The sequence below is a fragment of the Xiphophorus couchianus genome, chromosome 22, assembly GCF_001444195.1.
Source record: "Xiphophorus couchianus chromosome 22, X_couchianus-1.0, whole genome shotgun sequence".
Lineage (NCBI taxonomy): Eukaryota > Metazoa > Chordata > Actinopteri > Cyprinodontiformes > Poeciliidae > Xiphophorus > Xiphophorus couchianus.
The window spans coordinates 13,715,634-13,735,970 of record NC_040249.1 but is presented as its reverse complement, the minus strand read 5'-3'; the positions used below and the strand labels follow the sequence as shown (position 1 = coordinate 13,735,970).

The 20,337-nt window shown below is 35.4% G+C and overlaps 2 protein-coding genes across 3 annotated transcripts; one reads left to right on the top strand and one right to left on the bottom strand.

Annotated features, from left to right (window-relative positions):
- The first annotated feature begins 212 nt into the window (after positions 1-212).
- hmgcll1 (3-hydroxymethyl-3-methylglutaryl-CoA lyase like 1) lies at positions 213-11,996 on the top strand. Of its 2 annotated transcripts, XM_028007777.1 has the most exons (9): positions 213-544; positions 2,133-2,210; positions 2,500-2,607; positions 2,917-3,012; positions 3,153-3,301; positions 3,654-3,717; positions 3,937-4,125; positions 10,333-10,458; positions 10,842-11,996. In XM_028007777.1, exons 1-9 carry the CDS (start codon positions 449-451, stop codon positions 10,944-10,946), a joined length of 1,011 nt encoding a protein of 336 aa, XP_027863578.1. In that variant the 5' UTR covers positions 213-448; the 3' UTR covers positions 10,947-11,996. The 2 variants fall into 2 exon arrangements, with proteins under 2 accessions (XP_027863578.1, XP_027863579.1); XM_028007778.1 differs by lacking the exons at positions 213-544; positions 2,133-2,210 and having other exon boundaries at positions 2,506-2,594.
- Positions 11,997-12,540: 544 nt separating this feature from the next.
- On the bottom strand, positions 12,541-18,649 carry gfral (GDNF family receptor alpha like; the record flags this gene model as incomplete). The annotated part of the gene is made up of 9 exons (XM_028007779.1): positions 12,541-13,484; positions 13,579-13,660; positions 13,769-13,849; positions 13,936-14,195; positions 15,866-16,196; positions 17,030-17,089; positions 17,266-17,421; positions 18,145-18,273; positions 18,445-18,649. Coding segments are annotated over 9 exons (1,371 nt in total), but the record flags the coding sequence as incomplete, so codon positions are not given.
- Positions 18,650-20,337: the final 1,688 nt, after the last annotated feature.

The window sequence follows — 20,337 nt, the reverse complement described above, 5'->3', positions numbered from 1 at the left end:
CTATTTTTTTTTTTTTTTTAGTTTGACAGAACATTTTTATTATTTTACAAAACATATTTCTTACATTTTTAGTAGTTTCAATCTTTCCTACATACAATTTCTCCTCTCATTTTTCTTTTGGCATCTTTCTTTCTCATTTTTTGTCTCTTTTTTTCTTCTTTCTCTTTTCTTTATTTGGTTCTTGGCTCATTTTTTGCACTTACTTTTCCACACCGTTTCTCCTTTATGACAGCCACCCTCCCTCCGTTGCACCAACTCTTCCTGTCAGAGATGTGGTTGCCATGACAACTGCTGAGTCACCCTCCACCCAGTCTGTAGCCTTCCTCTAATGTCATCTTCCTATGCAGCATGGACGTCCACCGTACAGGCCCGAATTAGTGTGCAGATTATCACAGCAACCTGCTGATACATGTTCTTTTTCCTGAGGAGTTGAGCAGCAATCAGCCTGATGGGTAACGTACCCACTACAGTGAAGCACTGCCTGAGCTATAAGCAAGTCATCGAGGAATACCCTTGGTTTAGAAGCTGGCTGCAGGAAGAGAAGGTGGGCATAATATTTTCTGTTTTTTTGTTTTTTTCCTAATCTGCTGCACATGTTCTGTGATATAACTTCTTCATTACCGAAAGGCCTCTTAGCAGCCACTCGTCATACTGCTAAAGCTGCCAACAAGGTAGTAGCAATTCATTGAACTGTTTCTGCTTTTCTTGATTTATGGCAGTAATTTCACATTTAGTAAAATCTTGAATTGATGTCATTCTGGCTGTTTTTATGTACTGTATTACTAACATAATTGTCTAAATCATTCCATCTCAACATTTTCTTGGTGCATTTGACATATCTACAGGAATCAAGATTTTCTTGTTTTCAGTTGGAACAATTGAAATAGACTGCAAATTGAACTTGAAATATGACTCGGAAAGCACATTTTTCAGATAAGTTCTGAGTTCAAATTTAATATGGCTACTTTACAAATAAACAAAGTTAAACAGATCTAGCACTTTATTATCCTTTACCTCATTAAGCAAGTGTGACACAAAGCTGTGTGCAATCTGTGTGTTACCACAGTTTGTCAATTTGTAATTTGTTTACTTTTTATATGCGGAAGATTCTTAATTATACACTGCTCAAAAAAATAAAGGGAACGCTTAAACAGGTGTTTAACACTTAAAGTGTTCCCTTTATTTTTTTGAGCAGTATATTTTGTTATTTGTTTATTCTGGAAACAGTTTGCATCACAACAGTTCAAATATTAACTAAGGTGTGTAGTCATTTCCTGATCTGAGTACCAACTTTGGGGGCAATTCATAAACAACATCTGGTGGATGAGTAATCCAGTCTATTTAAATGATACAAACTGGATTTATTTTACAAATCTAATCTCATGGAACTAGTTAAGTTTAATATAGTAATCTGTGAAATTATTGGATTTTTTTTCCCATCGCTGCTGTTTTTATCTCAAGACATTTGTCTTGATGAACATAAATGAAAATAAATGTTATTTTATTTTTTTAATTAATAATAAATTAATAATATTTTTTATTTTTACATAAACATAAATGTAAATGAACATAAACAAAGAAAAGAAATGCATTGACATTTTTCATTTTGCTAAAGGGGATATTATGTAAAATTGACTGTTTTCCGATCAATATCTGTTAATGCAACATCCTAACAATTGTATTTATTTGTTACACTAAAAAACATTTTACCAATTTAGCAACTTTCAACAAATTTACAGATTTTTGCATACATCTTAGTCTGCTTTGTTTGCTTACTTTGTCTTGGACCAAACCAATAAAATTACTCATGCTTTCAAAAGTTGTTTTGAAAGTTTACTGAAAAGCACTCCTGGTATTAATTAGGAGAATATTAGTTGTTGTTTGAGAGCAGTTACCCTGGTTCTTTTCTTTAGTTTTGTCTTGATGACATCCATTCTGAGTTTCCTTTATAATGAGATGACAGACTTATTTATAGTCTCTCAGATTTCACATGGCTTTGAGATATTAAGTAATTTATGGTCAGAATAGCATGCCCTGGGGCATTCCATCACAACACTGTGGATAATTTTACAAGCTTTCATTATTATGCTGAGTAATATTCTGCTTTAGTCAAATTACTGTTTTCTCTGCAGATCATTACCAAACATGTCTATCCAGAGTTTGTGAAAATTGTTGAAGTTGGGCCAAGAGATGGACTTCAAAATGAAAAGGTATTTGATGTGTCACTCACAAACCACATTTATTTGTATGGATACCTTTTACAATTACTACATCCCTCACTCCAGAAAAATATTTTTGTTTTCCATTACACATAAACAATTTAAAAATGTCTGAGTTACCTACAGTGGAGTTTTTACTATTTTTTAGCATGCTGTACATCCATTACTGCCTTCTACAAGGTTAGGGTTTTTCAAATTAAATGCTTATACCATTTGTGTGACTCTCATAAAAACATTGTTTTAGGATAAAACTACGCTGACCTGTTTCATTGTTCCCCAGGAAATTGTTCCAACAAGGGTGAAAATCCAGCTGATAGACATGCTCTCAACTACAGGTCTGTCTGTGATTGAGGCCACCAGCTTTGTCTCTTCAAAGTGGGTACCGCAGGTAATAGCTCTTTTTTGTGCACAACAGCAGAGCGCTGAGTGATTTATTAGGAACTATTTCTTGCTGCATATGTATTGATGGAAATGTGCTCCTGTGGTTTGATCCACTGACGGTTTTTATAGTTTGTGGTCTGCTTGTTTTAGCATTCCATGCCATAAATTGCACTTAATTTATTTACTTAAAAAGAAAAAAAATTGCTCTTCAAAATTTCACATGAAACTTATTCTCTTCATGGTGATACATTTGTGTCACAAAACATGCTTTGAAGGCTTATTGTACTTTTTCACATCTTTTTTCATACACATTTAGATGGCAGACCACACAGATGTTGTCAAAGGAATCCAGAGAGTGCCTCATGTTCAGTATCCTGTTTTGACTCCTAACATCCAAGGTTTTCAGAATGCCGTAAGCTTTTAGAGTCTTTTCAGTGTGGTAAATTTTGAGTTATATAATTAAAAACAGAATTTAGTCACTCTTGTATGTTGGCTTCATACTAAGGTAGGACTTAAAAATCATTTTGAAAATAAGATCTTTGATGTTTAAAGGTTGCAGCGGGTGCCACGGAAGTGGCTGTGTTCGGGTCGGCTTCTGAAACCTTCTGCAGAAGAAATATCAACTGTTCTATTTCTGAAAGCATGCTGCGGTTTGAGGAGGTCATTAGTACTGCCAAGGATCGACAAATCCCTGTTCGTGGGTTTGTATTCTAAATGTTTAATGTCACATTTAACAGAAGATGAATTACACATCTCACTACTGTGTTATACTGAATAACAGATCTACTGTGAAGGATAAAAATAAGTTTCCATAAAGAAAAAAAACAAACCAGATAGCACAGTTCCAGATGTTAACCAGATTATTTTAAACTATGTCTAAACCACAAGTCCAAATGGACTGTAAGTCTTTCCCAGTAAAGACACCACTGAGTCTTTGGAATCAAATAAGCAACAACTTTTGAGGTTTTTCATGTTAAAAAAAATGCTGGTATTTAGAGATTGTTTAGGTTTTTGACAGTTAAGCTTGGATAAATATACTCTTTTGTATTTCAGGTATGTTTCTTGTGCCCTTGGGTGTCCCCATGAGGGACACATCGAACCATCGCAAGTTGCTGAGGTAAAAATGTATTTACACTTTTAGCACAAATTCCTTACGAAATTACTTGGCAAATTAATCACCACTGATTTCAATTACTTAGTACTTACTTATCAGTATGTTTCTTTTTGTTTCTTGTTCATATACTGAAGATATAAAGTTGGCAGTCTGTTTAATTGATGCTTTTCAGTGCAATCGCCTCCTTGTGACAATATTTACCACATTTTTACTATTCTTTAGGTAGCAAAAAAGTTGTATGAAATGGGCTGTTATGAAATTTCCTTGGGAGATACTATTGGAGTTGGTACTCCAGGCTCCATGTTCAAGATGCTGCAGAAGGTGATGAATGACGTCCCGATCAGTGCTCTTGCTGTTCACTGCCATGACACTTATGGTCAAGCACTTCCTAACATCCTTACTGCTCTTCAGGTAGGTCTCCTGGTATATGGCATGGACCATAGATCATGCCATGGATCAGGCATCATAGTTCCAGGCTTTTACTATCTCAAAAGCACTATTTTACTTCTTATAATTATTACTTTTACACATCAACTTTTGTTGTACCATTTGTTGTACTTCTGTACTTCTTTACCAGAAATGGAGGTACATCTTGTCTTGGAATTGATTATAATATCTGCATTTAAGTATCTATGAATATATTTGTAGATCCAGAAAGCTTTTGCTTAAATGTTTAATGTGGATCTTGATCATATGACTGCATAAGCTAATATGAATGAATAATACTTTCTTCTAACTGCCAACAATGTAGAGATCAGAAGCATTGTTTAAGGTTGTGAGGAGTACTATCATTTGCTAAAATGTTCCCAATCTAACTTGTTTGACGTTTTATTTAAGTTAGATTATCTAAACTAGAGACAACATTCACTTTTTGCTTTCAGATAAAATAACATTAACTATTTTCTTTTTTTCCCTTGAAAAATGTAAAACAAAAACAAAAAAAAAGTGAAATTCACAGTCCTCCTGGAACAGTGAAACAGTCAACAGATAAGAGCTTAAAAAAATATGTTCTGTTTCTGCAGAAAGTAACATTACTCACAAACAATCTGGTGGAAAAAATGCAGTAATTTAAATAAAATAAATATTTGTTGTACTCCATATCTTGAAAATAACCTGTACAACAGAGAGCAATGACAGTGATAATAGCTCACAAAAGCATAACTGTAATCAGTGGACAGGGCATCATTTGGGGTGTTTTTCACCACGTTGCCTGCAGCAAGTGCAAACCTGACACACATCCAGACATAAAACAGAGGTAAATGAGATATGGCTGTATCAGTTCTCTGGAGCACATTGTCACTGCACATGAGGAAGCTCATTGGGGGCTGGGTGGGTCAACAGATGTGAAGGGGTCAGGACAAAGGCTCACCTATTCGGTGTCTGCTGGACAAAGCAACTGGGAGTGAGGTGGATGGAAGGGCCCTGGGGGGCTCCTAACTCGTCTGTCGCTTGGCTGTTGAACTCTCTGACAATGCTGTGCTTAAAGCTGCTGGAAAATGATCCTTTTATTTGCTTTGTGCTGGGAATGTGGTGAATAGTGCTGCAGACTCAAACTCGAAAGTTTTCAAACCACCTTCTTTTCTTGATTATGCAGAAAAAAATGTAAATTTTAACTGCATAATAAAATGCATAAATACTGAAACATATGATCACATTTACAACTGATTTTGTAGTCTAAATAAGTTGCAAGCTTTAGGATGTTGAAAAGCTGAACATTGTCAGTTTTAAAGAGCAAGCATTACTAAAGTTGTTATCTTTAACAGTGGAGTGAAAGAGCATTGTGAGTCAGTGAAATTCTTTTGCGGATCGTACTCGATATGATTCATCACAGCTGTGGCATACGCAGAGAAAATAATAGCAGCCGGGGATATTTAGCTTACCATTTGCTCACCCATAAACAAGAAGGAAATGAAAGATTTTATCATAGTTTTTCATTACTGTGTGCCAGAACTCCGCACCACCAACCGAGAGAGAAATGAATTCCCCCAGTGCTGTCAGCCCTGAGTCACCTCTTTTGTTCCTGATAAAGACATTCCTTGGTCTTTGTAACTTCTTTTTTTTTTTCAGGAGGTCGGGGGTAGCTTTGTCTGTAACCTACTGGGGCAGGTCACACAATGACAATGTATGTGGTTAGATTTCACAGGCTTGGCATGGAAATTTTCATATCCTTTCCTGCAATTTTGGTATAGTGTGCACTACTGCGTCTGGGATTTACAGTAGCCTATGTTCTCTTTACAGGATGGCTGGCAGTCAGGTAGCATTAGAGGAACTTGTTGGTCTTATTTCTTGCACATTTACAACATTTTGTATTATAAGAGACAATGATCAGATTATCATGGTCAGAGTGTCAGTTGTTGCTACCTGACAGCAGAGCATTTGAAAAGTATTTTTAATTGAAATTCCATCAAAAATCTTATTATAATTTTCTATGGGTCACAAAAAAAATCACAAATTCTAAATTATTATTATAAACTGCTAAACTTTAGTACTTTATTTTTCCTAATCACATCATCTTTGAACCCAGCTCTGGGATCTGTGGTGTTTAGCTTTTTACTCAAAAGGTTAAATTTAAATAATTCAAACATTTTGTAAAGTCATAGTATTTATTTATAAAAACTGGTCTATTTCAGTGTAACTCTTTCTTTTGCTTCTTGTCATGTTCTGTAGATATATACATGTCCCGACAATATGAGACACATAATTGTGAAAAGATCAAACTCTTGTGTCTCTTCCCTGTGGTCCTACTACATATCTGCAGAAATGCACATCTCTGTCAGTCTGTGCTTCTCAGGATTGTTGGTTTGCTGCAGCTCTGATTACGGAGGAAAAACAACTTACCTTTATAGGAAAATTGTTTATCCTCCACCATCGGTGTCCATGCTAACGACATAGGGCATTAATGCCAGGTTCTGCTTTGGAGAAGGAGAAGTAGCCTAGCACACAGCAAGGGGCAGGATGTGATCAGCAAGTACAGGGGTGGGATTGAATGTGATAAGGTTGTGTTTTAAGCCAACATTACTATGTTGAAGCATGCAAATAAATGCCAAACGTATACATTTTCAGTTTTTCCCAAACTGTTTATTAAGGCTTGAACGTTGCATTGAGATGGTATTATTTTCATTTTGAATTATTTCTCTTTTTTGCAGTTTTTTTTTTCTTTGATAGGTTCTATTAAGGTTCAAATTAATAAATAAATAAAATATTTTCTACATTTCTTAATTGCATAATTCTTTAAACTTTTTTGAAAGAGTTTTACTTAAGACATTCTGTATTTGGATTGAGGACACTGTTTGTTCTGGATGCAATAAACCTGCCAATGCATGAAATGGCTTGCATGAAACTTCCTTACATTTCCTTAATTTTAATACATAAAGAAGTCGTGAAGTAAAGCGATATCCTGTGGGCTTCTTTGGCACATTACCTTTTTCTTCTTCCACTGCTCTTTGGTTTGCTTTCTTCCTGCGAGTTTTTTTTTTTTTTTTTTTTACATTTTTGGAACAAGGAGGTTTGTGTTTCACTGTAGGACATGTGTCAGTTTAGTTTTAGCTCATTTGTTTATGTATCTCAGCTTCATTTCCCGTTTTAAATACACACTGCTTTTCCTTTGACGCAGTTTTCATACTAAATTGTGATTATGTAGCTCCGAAAACCTCATCCAGTCGTAGTTTAGAATGTCAACATGCTTACCCCAAATCATTGTAGTTTGAAAAGCCACATTGTCTTTATCCAGGAATGCATTGTTTTCAACACAGCCACAGCTTGGTGAATATTATTTTTTTATGCTAAGCACACATCTGGTTTCTGGGCGCTGCAAGTCTAACTGAGCGTTGGAAAGCTTAAGGACTGACCACCAGTTCCTGCATGATTAGCGGTACAGGAGATGCTGTTGAGGGGCTACATTCATGCTGAAGGCTTGTGACCTTATAGTGGTGGCAGCTTAGAGCAGGACGATTGACATGGAAGATTACAACTCTGTGTTTATTTTACAAAAAAAAAGAGATCTGCCTTGAAAAGTATCCTCCTCTGGCTTTTACCAAGGCCTGGAAACCTGGTGCACGGGTAACATACACCTCCTTCTCTCCCTTTGCCAACACAAACAGCAATTACTGCTGGCTCAGACAAACCCTGAAAGAAGCAGGTTCTTGTCTGCAAGAAAATCACCCAATTAGCTTCATTGTTCCAAAATAGCTGTAAAGGTCCTTTTTAATTTAAGTTGCATGGTTGTGCTCCACAGGGTGGAAGCCCCATGTGACCCGAATGCCACTGAGAGGACCACTGTGTTAATTTAGTCTCACTGTAGGATCCTCCGACATCTGGCTCTGACACAGAAGCTGGAAAACAACTTTAATATTCTCATGATAGACCCATGGACATGTGGAAAACATCCACAGACTGACTGAAACCAGAAGTTTTGGCTTTGGTGTCTTTTGGTGTGAAAATAATAGTAAACTCATGGTGACTTGGAACATTTGCATGAAAAACAAAATACTTGTGTCTGTTGTGTCCATGTGCTCAAAATATTTTTATTTTTCCAATAATAAAGAACTGGAAACTTGATAGGCAACATTTTTAGGCAGAACAGCTATAATTGTACTACGTATTCATTTTTATCTGTACATTTACATCTAAATAGTGGAAGAACATATATTAAATCCTGATGCTACTGTTACACATAAACTGCCCCATTGTGAGACAATAAAAGGTATTTCTATTCTATTATATACGTTTCTCATGACTGCATGCTCAGCATGTTTTATTTGGATTTTAACTCACAAAGTGAACATAAAAGAACACATTACTTTAAAACAAATCTGGCCTTTTGTGTTTTGTGAAAAGAAAAAGAAAAGTGGGTGCATATTTCTATACTGGGCCTTTACCATGAAAACCCCAAATAAAACAGAATACAACCGAATGCCTTACAAGAGTCATCAAGCATGGAGTTTAATTCTCCTTAGAACCTTTTCAGAGAGCATTATTGAACAAACAACATCAAGAGCAAGAAACTTATTAGACAAGTGCAGGACAATAAATTTAATTGAACAAACTAGATTTTATTTGAACTGGACAGTGAATGTTAATGATCAAAAATTATTTATGCAAATACACCGGATTTAGCAATATGCAACTCTCCAACTACAGTCCTATAAAACAAACAACACAACACACACACAAATAACACATTAATGCAAAATGTTATTTTTGAAAGTACAAGAACGCGCAAAGAACAGCTGCAAAAAACATATAAAAACAATTAAAATTGGTTCTAAGATACCTATATTTAAGCGCTATGCTAGTAGATTTATGAAAATATCTGTCATAACATACTAAATAAAATAGGAAGTTCTCAAATGATGCAAAGGGTGATGGAAACATTTTTAACCAGGGTAAGACTTCATAAAATCATCACTTTTGAACATCTTGCAAAGATCAATCTGAAAAATATGGCACAGTTTTAAATAAATAAGGAGAACATTAAACAGGGAAGCTTCGTGGTAGCTCTGGAGAAGCTCAAGTGGAAGAATCTAACTATTAGTTATTAGCATGAGCAGTACAGATCTAGCCTTTGTGTAATAGTGGTGATAAGATGGCTTAGCAGAAGCCATTTGTAGTTTACACCAAGCTCACATAGGAAACAAGTGGAAGAAGGTGATATGGTCAGATGAAACCAAAATGATATTTGCTTTACTGAAATGTAAGTGTGCACATGTAGATACTATTTATCACTCTGCTCACAATTTATCCATTGTGAGACATGGTGGTAGCAGCATCATGCTGCAGGGATGTTTTTTAAGTAGAAACAGTAAAGCTGCTCAGAGTTAAGGGGAAGATGGACATAGCTAAACAAAGAAGAATATCTTTTTGAGGCAGCAAATACTTGAGCTTTGATTAGTTATTTACCTTCAAAGGATCACAGCGTCAAACACGAAGCCAGCGCTAAGAAAGGTTTATATCAGAATCTACTCAAGCCAAGGATTTTGCTATATACTATACTACATGCTTTCCAGTTTTCAGTTATGTATTACTTAATGTTAGTCACATAAAATTTTAATACAATACATTTAATTATTTCAGTGAATTCTAGCATTGCATTTAATTCAACACATTCAAACAGTATCAGATGTATAAATAATTTTTAAATTTCTATACCTAAACAAGTTCCTTTTAAACTGCAACAATGATTGGTTTGTTTTCAGTTTTGGAGACATGTCACATTGACAAGTCTGGATGATGAAAAAATGGCAAGAAAGACAATCCCTGTGGTTGAGAGCAGAATAGTCCTGTAAAAACATGAGTAACCAAGAGGATCAGTAACACATAAAATGTCCTGTTCAGTATTTATAATATTCCTCTCTCAGGAACAAGACCATAATTGTATAGTGCTGGCAGTGAACGCTGGCAGAGAGGATGACTAGGCCATACTGTGGGACTTTTCTTTGCCCACTCATCTTCAGGAGCAGAGCCCACAGTTCTCCGGAAAAACCGTAAAACATGACCGCAGGTCTGGCGAGGTGCAGGGCACCAGACAGAACAATCAAACAGAACAAGATTGTTCCTGGATTTAATGTGATGTGAAGGTTGCTTAGAGGTGCTGAATGTCCCTGTTGTTTGTCCTCACAGATGGGAGTCTCTGTGGTGGACTCTGCAGTAGCAGGCCTCGGTGGTTGCCCCTACGCTCAGGGTTCATCTGGCAATGTTTCAACAGAGGATGTTCTTTACATGCTCCATGGCATGGGCATTGAAACTGTAAGTTTGTCTTTATAGTTCAGTTTGGCAGACCTGCTGTATATCATGTCTCAGTAATCCCCCAGAAAACCAAACCCACACAATCCTTCAGACCATATTGACATAAACTGATTGCTCTGCAAATACGCTGCTCTGTAAACGTTTATTTTTCCAATATCAATGTCTTTACACAACTTATGCAAGAGCAAGAAGGCACTACACTTGTGCTCCCTCGAACTCTTTAACAATCCCTACCCCTGCTGGTGGAATGTTTCTATTGCAGATTAATTTTTTGTTGTGTCTTTCTTTGTGCTGGAATCTAACCTGAATTATTACTGTTTTGTTTTGCCTTGAGTAGTAGAAATATATAAATATATTCTATGCATGCTCTTTCTGTTTCACAGGGAGTGAACCTTGACAAAGTCATAGAAACTGGTGACTTTATATGCAACGCTTTAGGTCGCAGGACAAACTCCAAGGTGGCTCAGGCAAGAAGCAGGACACTTTGAGGATGCTATGCACATTTATATAACACTTGCTTTTTAAGGGTGTATTCTGTTGTTTTTCTTTTCAGATCTGTTTTCTGCACCTTTGTATTTGAATTTATTGATTCTTGTTTTTCATTTAACAAAACTTCTGGCTGCTAGGACCTTGATAGTGTTCAGAACCAGTCCAAGTTGTTATGGCACCCAAGGTAGAAAGTTGATCTATGCGCTCACTCTACCACCTTCCACGGCATCACTGAGCATGCTTGTGCTGTGCCTGGTCGTTTATTCGTCTTGCATTAATTGCAGCTAATGTTAACATTAACCAGAGTGCCAGTTTCTGTTGAAATGTCCAAGAACAAATGTTTGCATCAACATGCTACAAGGGATACATGCTACCACTTCTTGGGAGCATACTGTGACAATTCACAGCAGTACTACCCAATGGGTTAAAGTATTTCTTTTCCCTGCTAGATTGCAGCTACAATCTATACCACCCAAAGAACCCAATAATTTTGCTAAAAATGAAAGAATCAGAGCTCCTTTACTGTTTTTGTTTTCTTTATCCCTGATTGAAATAACTGTGATCATACCTGCTATTTATTTTTGTGTCTGTCTTGCCAAGTTGCAATATAAAATAAAAAGATGCTATCTAAAAAGACTCTGGATTGATATTATCTAAAATAAATCACAGCAGTGTATGTTTATTCTGTGCAGGGCCCTTTGAAAATCAGATAAGAGAAGATTCGAGAGGAGAAGCTCCAAAGTTATGTTTCCTGTGGTTGAAGTGTGTAGATGTGTGACGTTTACAACCATTAATCATGGAAATTAGATCCATTTAAATTTTCAGTCATTCATTTTAACTGTTTTGTCCTTAGAGTTGAAAGATGATACAACAACAATTGAGCACACAAACGTAAGTTCAGTTTATCCAGAGCTGCTTTCGGGAAGTATTTCTATACCTGCTGCATTTTTACAACTTATCTCCATGGTGCTTCCAGTCTTTTTGTACTCTAGATTATGTAATTTGAAATTTCTCCAAAATGAATAAATTGAATGTTTTATCAAATGTCACCAATAGTTTATTCAGCTGTGCCTAAAAAAATATTATTGACCATTTTCAAATAATTAGGTTTTTGTCCAGGAGGAGTGAGTGCTGTAAGTCAGTGACCTGAAGCATCCTAGATTTTCTCAGACTTTTTTTAAACTAAATTGAATAATGAACTGAATTTAATGCACTCCATGTTCAATAAGTAGAATTAATTGGAATATACAGTATGTATGACTGAATTGAAATGACTTTTTTGTGAAGTGCCTTGGGATGATATGCTGTGAATTGGCTTGATACAAATAAACTGAAGTAAATTGAATGAGACGGCCATACTACTGGAGAGTTTTTAAATGAAACTGTTAACTATCCAAAATGTTCAAGGATTATTTTCCATAATTAAACAATATGTGCTTTAACTAAAAAATACATGGGTGAAGTTTTAGAAGTTGATTTAATGTTTTATGCCATTTTGAAAACTGACCAGTGTAGAAAAATCATGTTTGTTCAGAAGGTACTCTACTTTTCACCTTTAGCTGAACGATTCATAATTTTTCTGTTTACCTTGGAACTAAAATCTAATAAGCAAACAAAGTAATAATCCAGTCCTTTGATTAGATATTGATACATGCACTTATTGAAAATAACCTTGAATCATATCAAGTTACTTTCTTAGTCAGAATTTTTTTGAAATGACGTGTATATTTATTATAGGCTAAGGGGCTGTGAAACTTTTATTAACCTCTGTAAATACTGCACCAGAGGACATAAAGTTGATCTTGGGGCTACAAGAACAACTTTTGTAAATCCCTGCAGCTGCAGCACATTCACTTCACATTTTTAACACCAGAAATATAGATTAAAAGCAATGTTCAAAAACTTCTAAACAGAATTTTGTAATTAAGGAGTAGATAAAGAGAATGACATATTTTGTTTTACAAAATTTGGGCAATAAATTAAAAAATCTTGAGAATGCATTTTCTTATATTTCATTATTACATACTATTTGTTAATATTAAGTGAGGGGAAAAGTTCAGGAAGGTGTAAATAGTTTTGCAAGGCACTGAATGACTCCAGGATGTGATACTTTGAGTAGGGAATTTGTTTTGCAACATAATAACTTCCACCAGGCAGCTACCTCCAGATAAAACTATCTATTTAAAACCGAAAGGAGTAGTGACAGATACAGTTGCTAATAAAGAAGTCCTCAGAAATCACTGTCATTGAGAACCAACTTCAGGTCACAGAAAATGTTCTTTCAGTTTAATTAACTTTGTGTGAACCCATCTGCTTATTTAAACTGGTAGCACCTCTTCTAAATGCCTAAAACCTTCAAACCTAATGTTCCATAACTTATTATAAAATGATAAATATACAAGGGAAGAAAAACCTTTGAGAATCTGAACCACATAAAATATGAAACTAAAAAATAGTCATAAAAGGGATGTTATATTATAAAATGACTATTCACCTTTTTTTGATGGTTAAGTTTTATCTGATCTCTCCTTTTCAACCTAAAGGAAAAAATGATGAAAAACAATGTTTTTCTGTTGCAACATCAGAGAAATGTCAGTCCTTTCAAAGAAAATGTATACATGGTTGACATACCACATCTTACTGAGAAAAACCAGAGGTGATATTATGACAACTCCAGCAAGGAAGAGAGCTGAAAAAGCATACAAGAGGTAACCTAAAAAAAAAATAAAACAATTTTTATCATATCAGTTTTATGTTTTTTGGTATTTAGTATCTATTATAGAATTAAATAAAAATGATTAAATTTCAAAAGCTGCTTTACCATATGACCACATGTGAGCCTGCTCAGATTCGTTGATTTCAGGTGGTTTGGAAGGGCCGCTGCTGCTTTTCACCAGTTTTACTGAAAAAAAGAAAAGTTATTCAAATTCTTATAAATATTGAAAATAATTACTTGAAACACTTCTTAGATGTAAATACACTACTTACTAAAGTGTAGTCTATTGTGAAATACTTCAAGAATCATGTTGCACATTCGTAGATGATTGCTCTGCACACCTTTGCATGTGCAAGGATGATGAAGCACTGTGCCCAAAGTAGCTAAGAAGGCCTTTCTGCATTCAGAATTTGTGCCAAGGATAAGAGCTGGATCCTTTAATGTAAAACATTCATTTTCTTGGAGATTTCTTTCACTGCATATGATTTCTTCATGGTTCCAACATTTGTCTTGGAGTGTTTTCAAGAGGTACCTAATGAATCAGGAAGAAAAACAACCACACCGGCAACATGTTTTGATAAGAGGTCGGCATTCCTAACAAGCGTACTGTTCTAAGAAATAACTTGAGAAGGAGAACAGAACTGAATGTTCTGTGTGTACAAGACATTCTTGCATGCCCTCCAATGCAATAGGCAACATTTTTAGTAGAGATGGAATTTACGAAGTTGTATTTGTTAAAAAAAAAAAAAAATCCAACAATTAATTTTGCATCACTGGTTTATCTTGTAGCTGCATGATTAGAAGGTGACGAGAGCTGACTCAAGTTTTTACCACACAGTAACTTGTGTGGCATCCCTAGTCTGACACAGAGAAAAAAAGTAAAAGTAAAAGTAATCATTCAACTAAATTGAATAATATGGTATTAGTATTAGTAATACATATCTACTAACTGTGCGCAGGTTAAGAAAAAGCATGCAAAAGCTAATTTAAAATTTGCTGCAAAAAATGGAGAAGTTCATGAAATACTGATAAATATAACTGAACAGTTTGAGAGTCATTGCACACATTATGTTGGGAATTGTCTCCCAGTGTACCTAACTGGTAAAAGGTTGAATGGAGAATTTCACTGAAATATTCTTGATAAAAATCCAAAGATAAAATGAAGCTTTTGGTTTTGCTTTTTCAAGGGTTACTTTGCCAACATCTGTAGTATGGGGTAATCAACAATGTTTTAATGTGTTTTTTTTTTTTAGAACATTACAACTCGAGCTGCTTCAAGCCATCTAGCCTGAACCTTTGATGTTATGTCACTGCCATCTACTTGTGGAAAGGTGAATGGACAGCAAAAGTGCTAAACATACATTGCCACACTGAGAACAAAATTACCCTATTTCATCTAGTGTGGTACAAAATGGCTTTTAAACTTTGACTCCTTTTACAAATAGCCAGTTGATCTCACTTGATCTCATTGATTTTCTGCTTCCAATAATTGTGACTGCCACTTCCCTTCTGTCACAAGTCCACTTCTGTTTCAGCTTTTAAGATATCAGAGTATCTGATACCATCACCATTGTCTGCTAAATTACTTTTATGTCTGTAATGACAGAGATAAAAACGTTATATTTAAAAGATTTCATCAGCAGTAATCATCTTGGCTCTCTGCAAGAAAATCAAACGTCGTTTCTTATTGATTCCAACATTTTCACAGTCAAAATAATTTTTAACCATTAACACTAGTTTTCCTCCCCCTTTCCTTCCTACTTCTCCACATATTTCAAAAGCCTTTTATAGGACTGTCAGCCTGAGTCAAAAAACACACAGTCTTCAGACAGTTTTACTGTTTTCGAGGACCTTCATGTTAGAATCCACTTGTAAACCAGGGTTTTCATTAGTTTTTTTTTCTCCCTAGTTATCTTTAATAAGCAGCTGCTAAGTATGCTAAGATTTGCCTCGAATCTTAGCATACTTTATGTCTGCTGCTGGATTTATATTACCTTGGTGCCTGGCACATTAGTTCCCTATAGCAGGATCCATAAAAACCTGCATACAAATTCATTGTATTCCAACAAATATTTTGTATTAATTTTGGGATATTTTCCAGGGCATGGATCTTTAAAACTCGAGTTCCTTCCAGTTCAGGAAGTATTCCTTTTATCACAATGAATGTATTTACTTTTTATTTAGGACTGGAGAAGAACCTACCTGCAGTTGCTGTCTTGGCCACACTGAGTGAGCCTTTCTTGGCAGATCCTTGTCTCAACTCCACAAGCCCCACTCTGCAGCCCGGATTTCATGAGCAAACAGCTTTGATCTGAGTCATCACACTCACACAACACCAGCATCTCGGCAGACTGTTGAGGCATGCCTCCGTAGAACTGTTGAATTTCCCGCCGACACCTTTCATTGTCACACTGATCAGCCATGCAGGCTTGAAGAACAGGTGTGAGATGCCTGTTGCAAACAGACTCACTCACACAACGACCAATGCGGTCCACACAGGATCCAGAGCCTTCATGCACTGCAAGAAGCACATCTATAGCAGAGAAAGTGAGTGATGAACATATAAATGTATTTTCATGTGGGCTTGTTGATATGAAATTTATGCTAAACAATAAATAAACCAGCCAATAAATAAACCTGCTCTAGTTAGTCCACAATTTAGATTTCATAAAGGGACAGAGAGGATGACTTATGAAAACTCAAAGAAAAAGAAGGGCAAAGAAAGGAACTAAAAAATGGTTAAAGAATGAAATACCTATAATTACAAATTAACATCAGCTTGGTTTGTCCTAGTTTGTCCTAGTTTAGGGTTTAGTTTAGTTTAGGGCTACCAACAGAGTACCACCATTACATGACAATTGGGGTTGGAAGATTATGTAGCAAATATGATACAACCTAGCATATTGTTTTGGCAAACTTTGTGCAATTAAGGTAAGGAGAAACAGACAAATAGAGAAATTCTAGAGACTCTAAGGATGAATGGATTGTTTCCAAGAGAGGAAACAAAGCAAAGCAATATAATTTCACTAAGAATGTGTAGCATTTATTTCCCTTTTCAATACCTGTTGTAACACATAGATAAAGAAAGGGACTGAATTGTTTTTCTTTGTATGTGTGCAACAATACATTAGGTCAGTTTGTAAAAGCAGAGGATAAATAATTTTGAAATGTCACAGCCCAAAACAGAAGTCTCTGAGTATTTAATACCAGAAGGTTTGTATAAAACTGTACCATTCTAATAATTTAGGTGTTAATTATTTAGGTCGTTACAGACATCTGGTGTGGAGTTCATATCAATATGCCAAATTGAAATGGATGTACTGTGTATCCCATTGTGTTTTTTCATAATAAATAAGTCATTTTCACCATTGTCTGCTAAATTACTGGATTTCCAGTCAGTCGGTGTGATCTTCCTCTGCTGAATTGCTGTTTAAACAAGAAGAGACGGAATTAGTTTTCAAATACTCATTAAACTGTGTGCTTTTCTGGACATATTCTACCATACAGCAACCAGTGTTTATATATCTCATTGCCTTTGGTAAACAAAACCATGATTTCAGACATTAATGCTTAACCCAAGCATGAATGAGAGAACACAGCACCTGGCTTTTTCAGGCATTGTGTGGCCAGTACTTGTATGGAGTCACAGAGCTCCTCCTCCCATGTACACACACACCCTTGCAGGGATGGAAATTGGTCCAGTGCAGCCTGGATGGTCAAGTTACAGTTCTTTGAATCTTTTATTTGGCACCTGTCATCTGGAATATCACACACAGAAGAGAAAGGCAGATAAACAAGGTTTTCTGTGCAACAGGGGTTTTCTACCTCACATGTCAGATGCTTTACACCTCATGTCAGTTTTAGATGTTAAACATATTTATGATCTTTATAAGGCTCTACTATTATTGAGACTTAACCTGAGCCTGAATAACACAGAACAGATTATAAAATGCCATTATTAACTAAATGAGATAAACTAAAAAAACAAAAACAGTAAAGGTTTGCTTATTATTAATAATCTATTAAAAACACAAGACATACATAGAAACCATAGCTTTTGTGTAACCATCAATTATTCAGAATAAGGTTAGAGAAACAATAACAATTTTTTTAAGATTGCAATGATAAATTTTCACCTTGTCCACCTGTTATTATTTTAAAAGGAGATTACCAAAAAAACATTTTATAACTACAACATCAATTAAAGACTTTTTGATTTATTTTAAAATTAGTGGTGAGACTGTCACTAAATTTGAAATAATTAAACGACTAAAAAACACCAAGTGTGAAATTAAGTTGTATATTAAATTTCACAACTGTGAATTAGTGAATTAATTTCAGGTTTCATAAACAAAGCTGATTTAGATGGAAACATAGTCCTTACATGGCACCTGGTTTCACAAATCTATACCAAAAAGTAACATTTTTAAGAGTGAAAATCCAACTGTAAACATGTCATTTTCTTCTCCTTAATATTTTACCCTCACAGTTGCCAGCGACAAGTGCCCTCTCACAGCTGCATAAGTCTGACATGCAGGTCTCCACTGAAGCCAAAACCCCAGAAGCTGGAGATGAGAAGCTGAAACTGGATATCTCCATAAAAGTAATTCCTAAAATACACATTGAAATGACATCTTTTAAATAATATTCCTTAACTATACTGATTACAGGTGCATTAAAACTAATTACTGGTCTTGTTGAAAAGCTGTTAACAAAATTTCACAGACAAAAATTTTCATTTTTGTCATTTGTTGAAGTAGCGTTTTGTAAAGTTTACTCACCAAGAATAAGACCAACATCCAGATGTAACAACTGCATATTGGCTGCTGTGATGACGACTGATTCCTCCCTGAGCCTGATCTGTCCCTCTCCGTGGAGTTCCAGCTGAAGCAGTGATTCACCACCCACAGAGTCAACATGATGTAACACATTTATTACAGCCTCTACTTGTAATCCCAAAACAGATGCAAAGATGCAACATTCTGAATTTATTTACACAATTAGAGTTCAACAGTATTTAAAGATTTGGGGAATATCAGTTAATGATTTATCCATTTTAGGGTTCTGTCTTCCCATTTGGGTTTTTGGGGAGCTTCTATATTTGTGTTGTTTCTGTTATTCTTATTAATTTATCTTCTCTTCCACCTGTTTCATGTGACTAAGCCGTTAAAATTACATAGTCTTGCAAAACTATTCATACTTCTTAAACTTTTGTACATTTTGTCACATTACAACAAAAAAAACATGCGATAGAAGAACAAAGTAAGGTATCACCTTGAAACAAAAGAAAATCACACATCAGACATTTTTTAGCATTAAACATATGCAAACTGTGAAGTGCATTAAGCAGATTGGATGTAGAGCAATTTGTAATTCTCAGTTTGTCTAAATTTCTGTTGTGTCCTAATGTAAGGTAAACCTCTTCTCCTGTCTCAGATTTTTTGCAACATTTTCTATTGTATTCATCTCCATTCATCATCAAACTGACACAGATTCCTTGTCTCTGCTGAAGAAAACTGTTTTTATCAACATATTTCAGAGTAGAAACTGATTGTCAAACTATTCAAGGTGTGCCCTGCCACTCACCCAAAGTATGACAGATGGTCAAACTCATGGAGTTTTCCAAATGATAGCATTATGCATGTGAACCATCTGACAGGAGCACACATGTTGTGGAAGGTTTCCATTTGTGCCATACTCTTTTCATTCTCCGATGCTGGACTGGTCAGTAGTCCGTGAGATTTGCAAAGCTTGGAACATGCTCTATTGTTCTCTATAAAACCTTTAAGGGCCTCACACAACTGCAATATTCTGATCAAACTACACACATGGGATACACTTATTAGTTTCCCTAGCCCAGTGGTTCTCAAATGGGGGTACGTGTACCCCTGGGGGTACGTGGAGGTACTGCTGGGGGTACCTGAAGCTTTTCAAAATATCTTTAAAAAATCAGTAGGCTCTTCATAATAAGTCTTGGGAAAAATGATTTTGTAAAAAGTTCTATAAAATATAAATGTGTGTTCATGCACTGAATTTTATATTCAGTATTTAGTTTCAATATCCTTTAAAATAAAACGGTTTGACTGGTTTTATACCTTCCTGGTGGTCACCGTCTTCTGTTTTTCTTTTTTGTTTAACCATGCAATGTTTGCAATATGGATGTATTTGTCAGGTTCACTGATATAAGTTGTTTGGCTTTAATAAATCAGACAGTGATTTTACAGCACTGTACCTCTTTTTAATTCCAAAAATGTTTTGCCCGTGTCAGGGGGTACTTGACTAAAAATATATTTTTAAGGGGGTACATCACTGAAAAAAGTTTGAGAACCACTGCCCTAGCGGATATGGCCATTTCATAGCACAATCAAGTAACTACGTTACATTCAGTTGTTATAAAAATGTTGTATATATCAAACATTACTTAAAAACATTTGATACCTTGAAATTGGCCTCTGTCTCTTTAAGAACCTCCTCCTCCTGCCATAAAAAATTCAAGGATTCCTGAAACATGCATGAAGGATTAAAGCAACACTTCAGTTTTTGATGACGGAAAACACTCTAACATGGCATAAAGCTAAAAAAAGAAGTAAATGTCACATATTGCTTCTTAAAAGGATTCTTAAAATTTTGCTTATTCCAATTAGTCAAGAAATACTGTGGAAATCGTGAGCTGT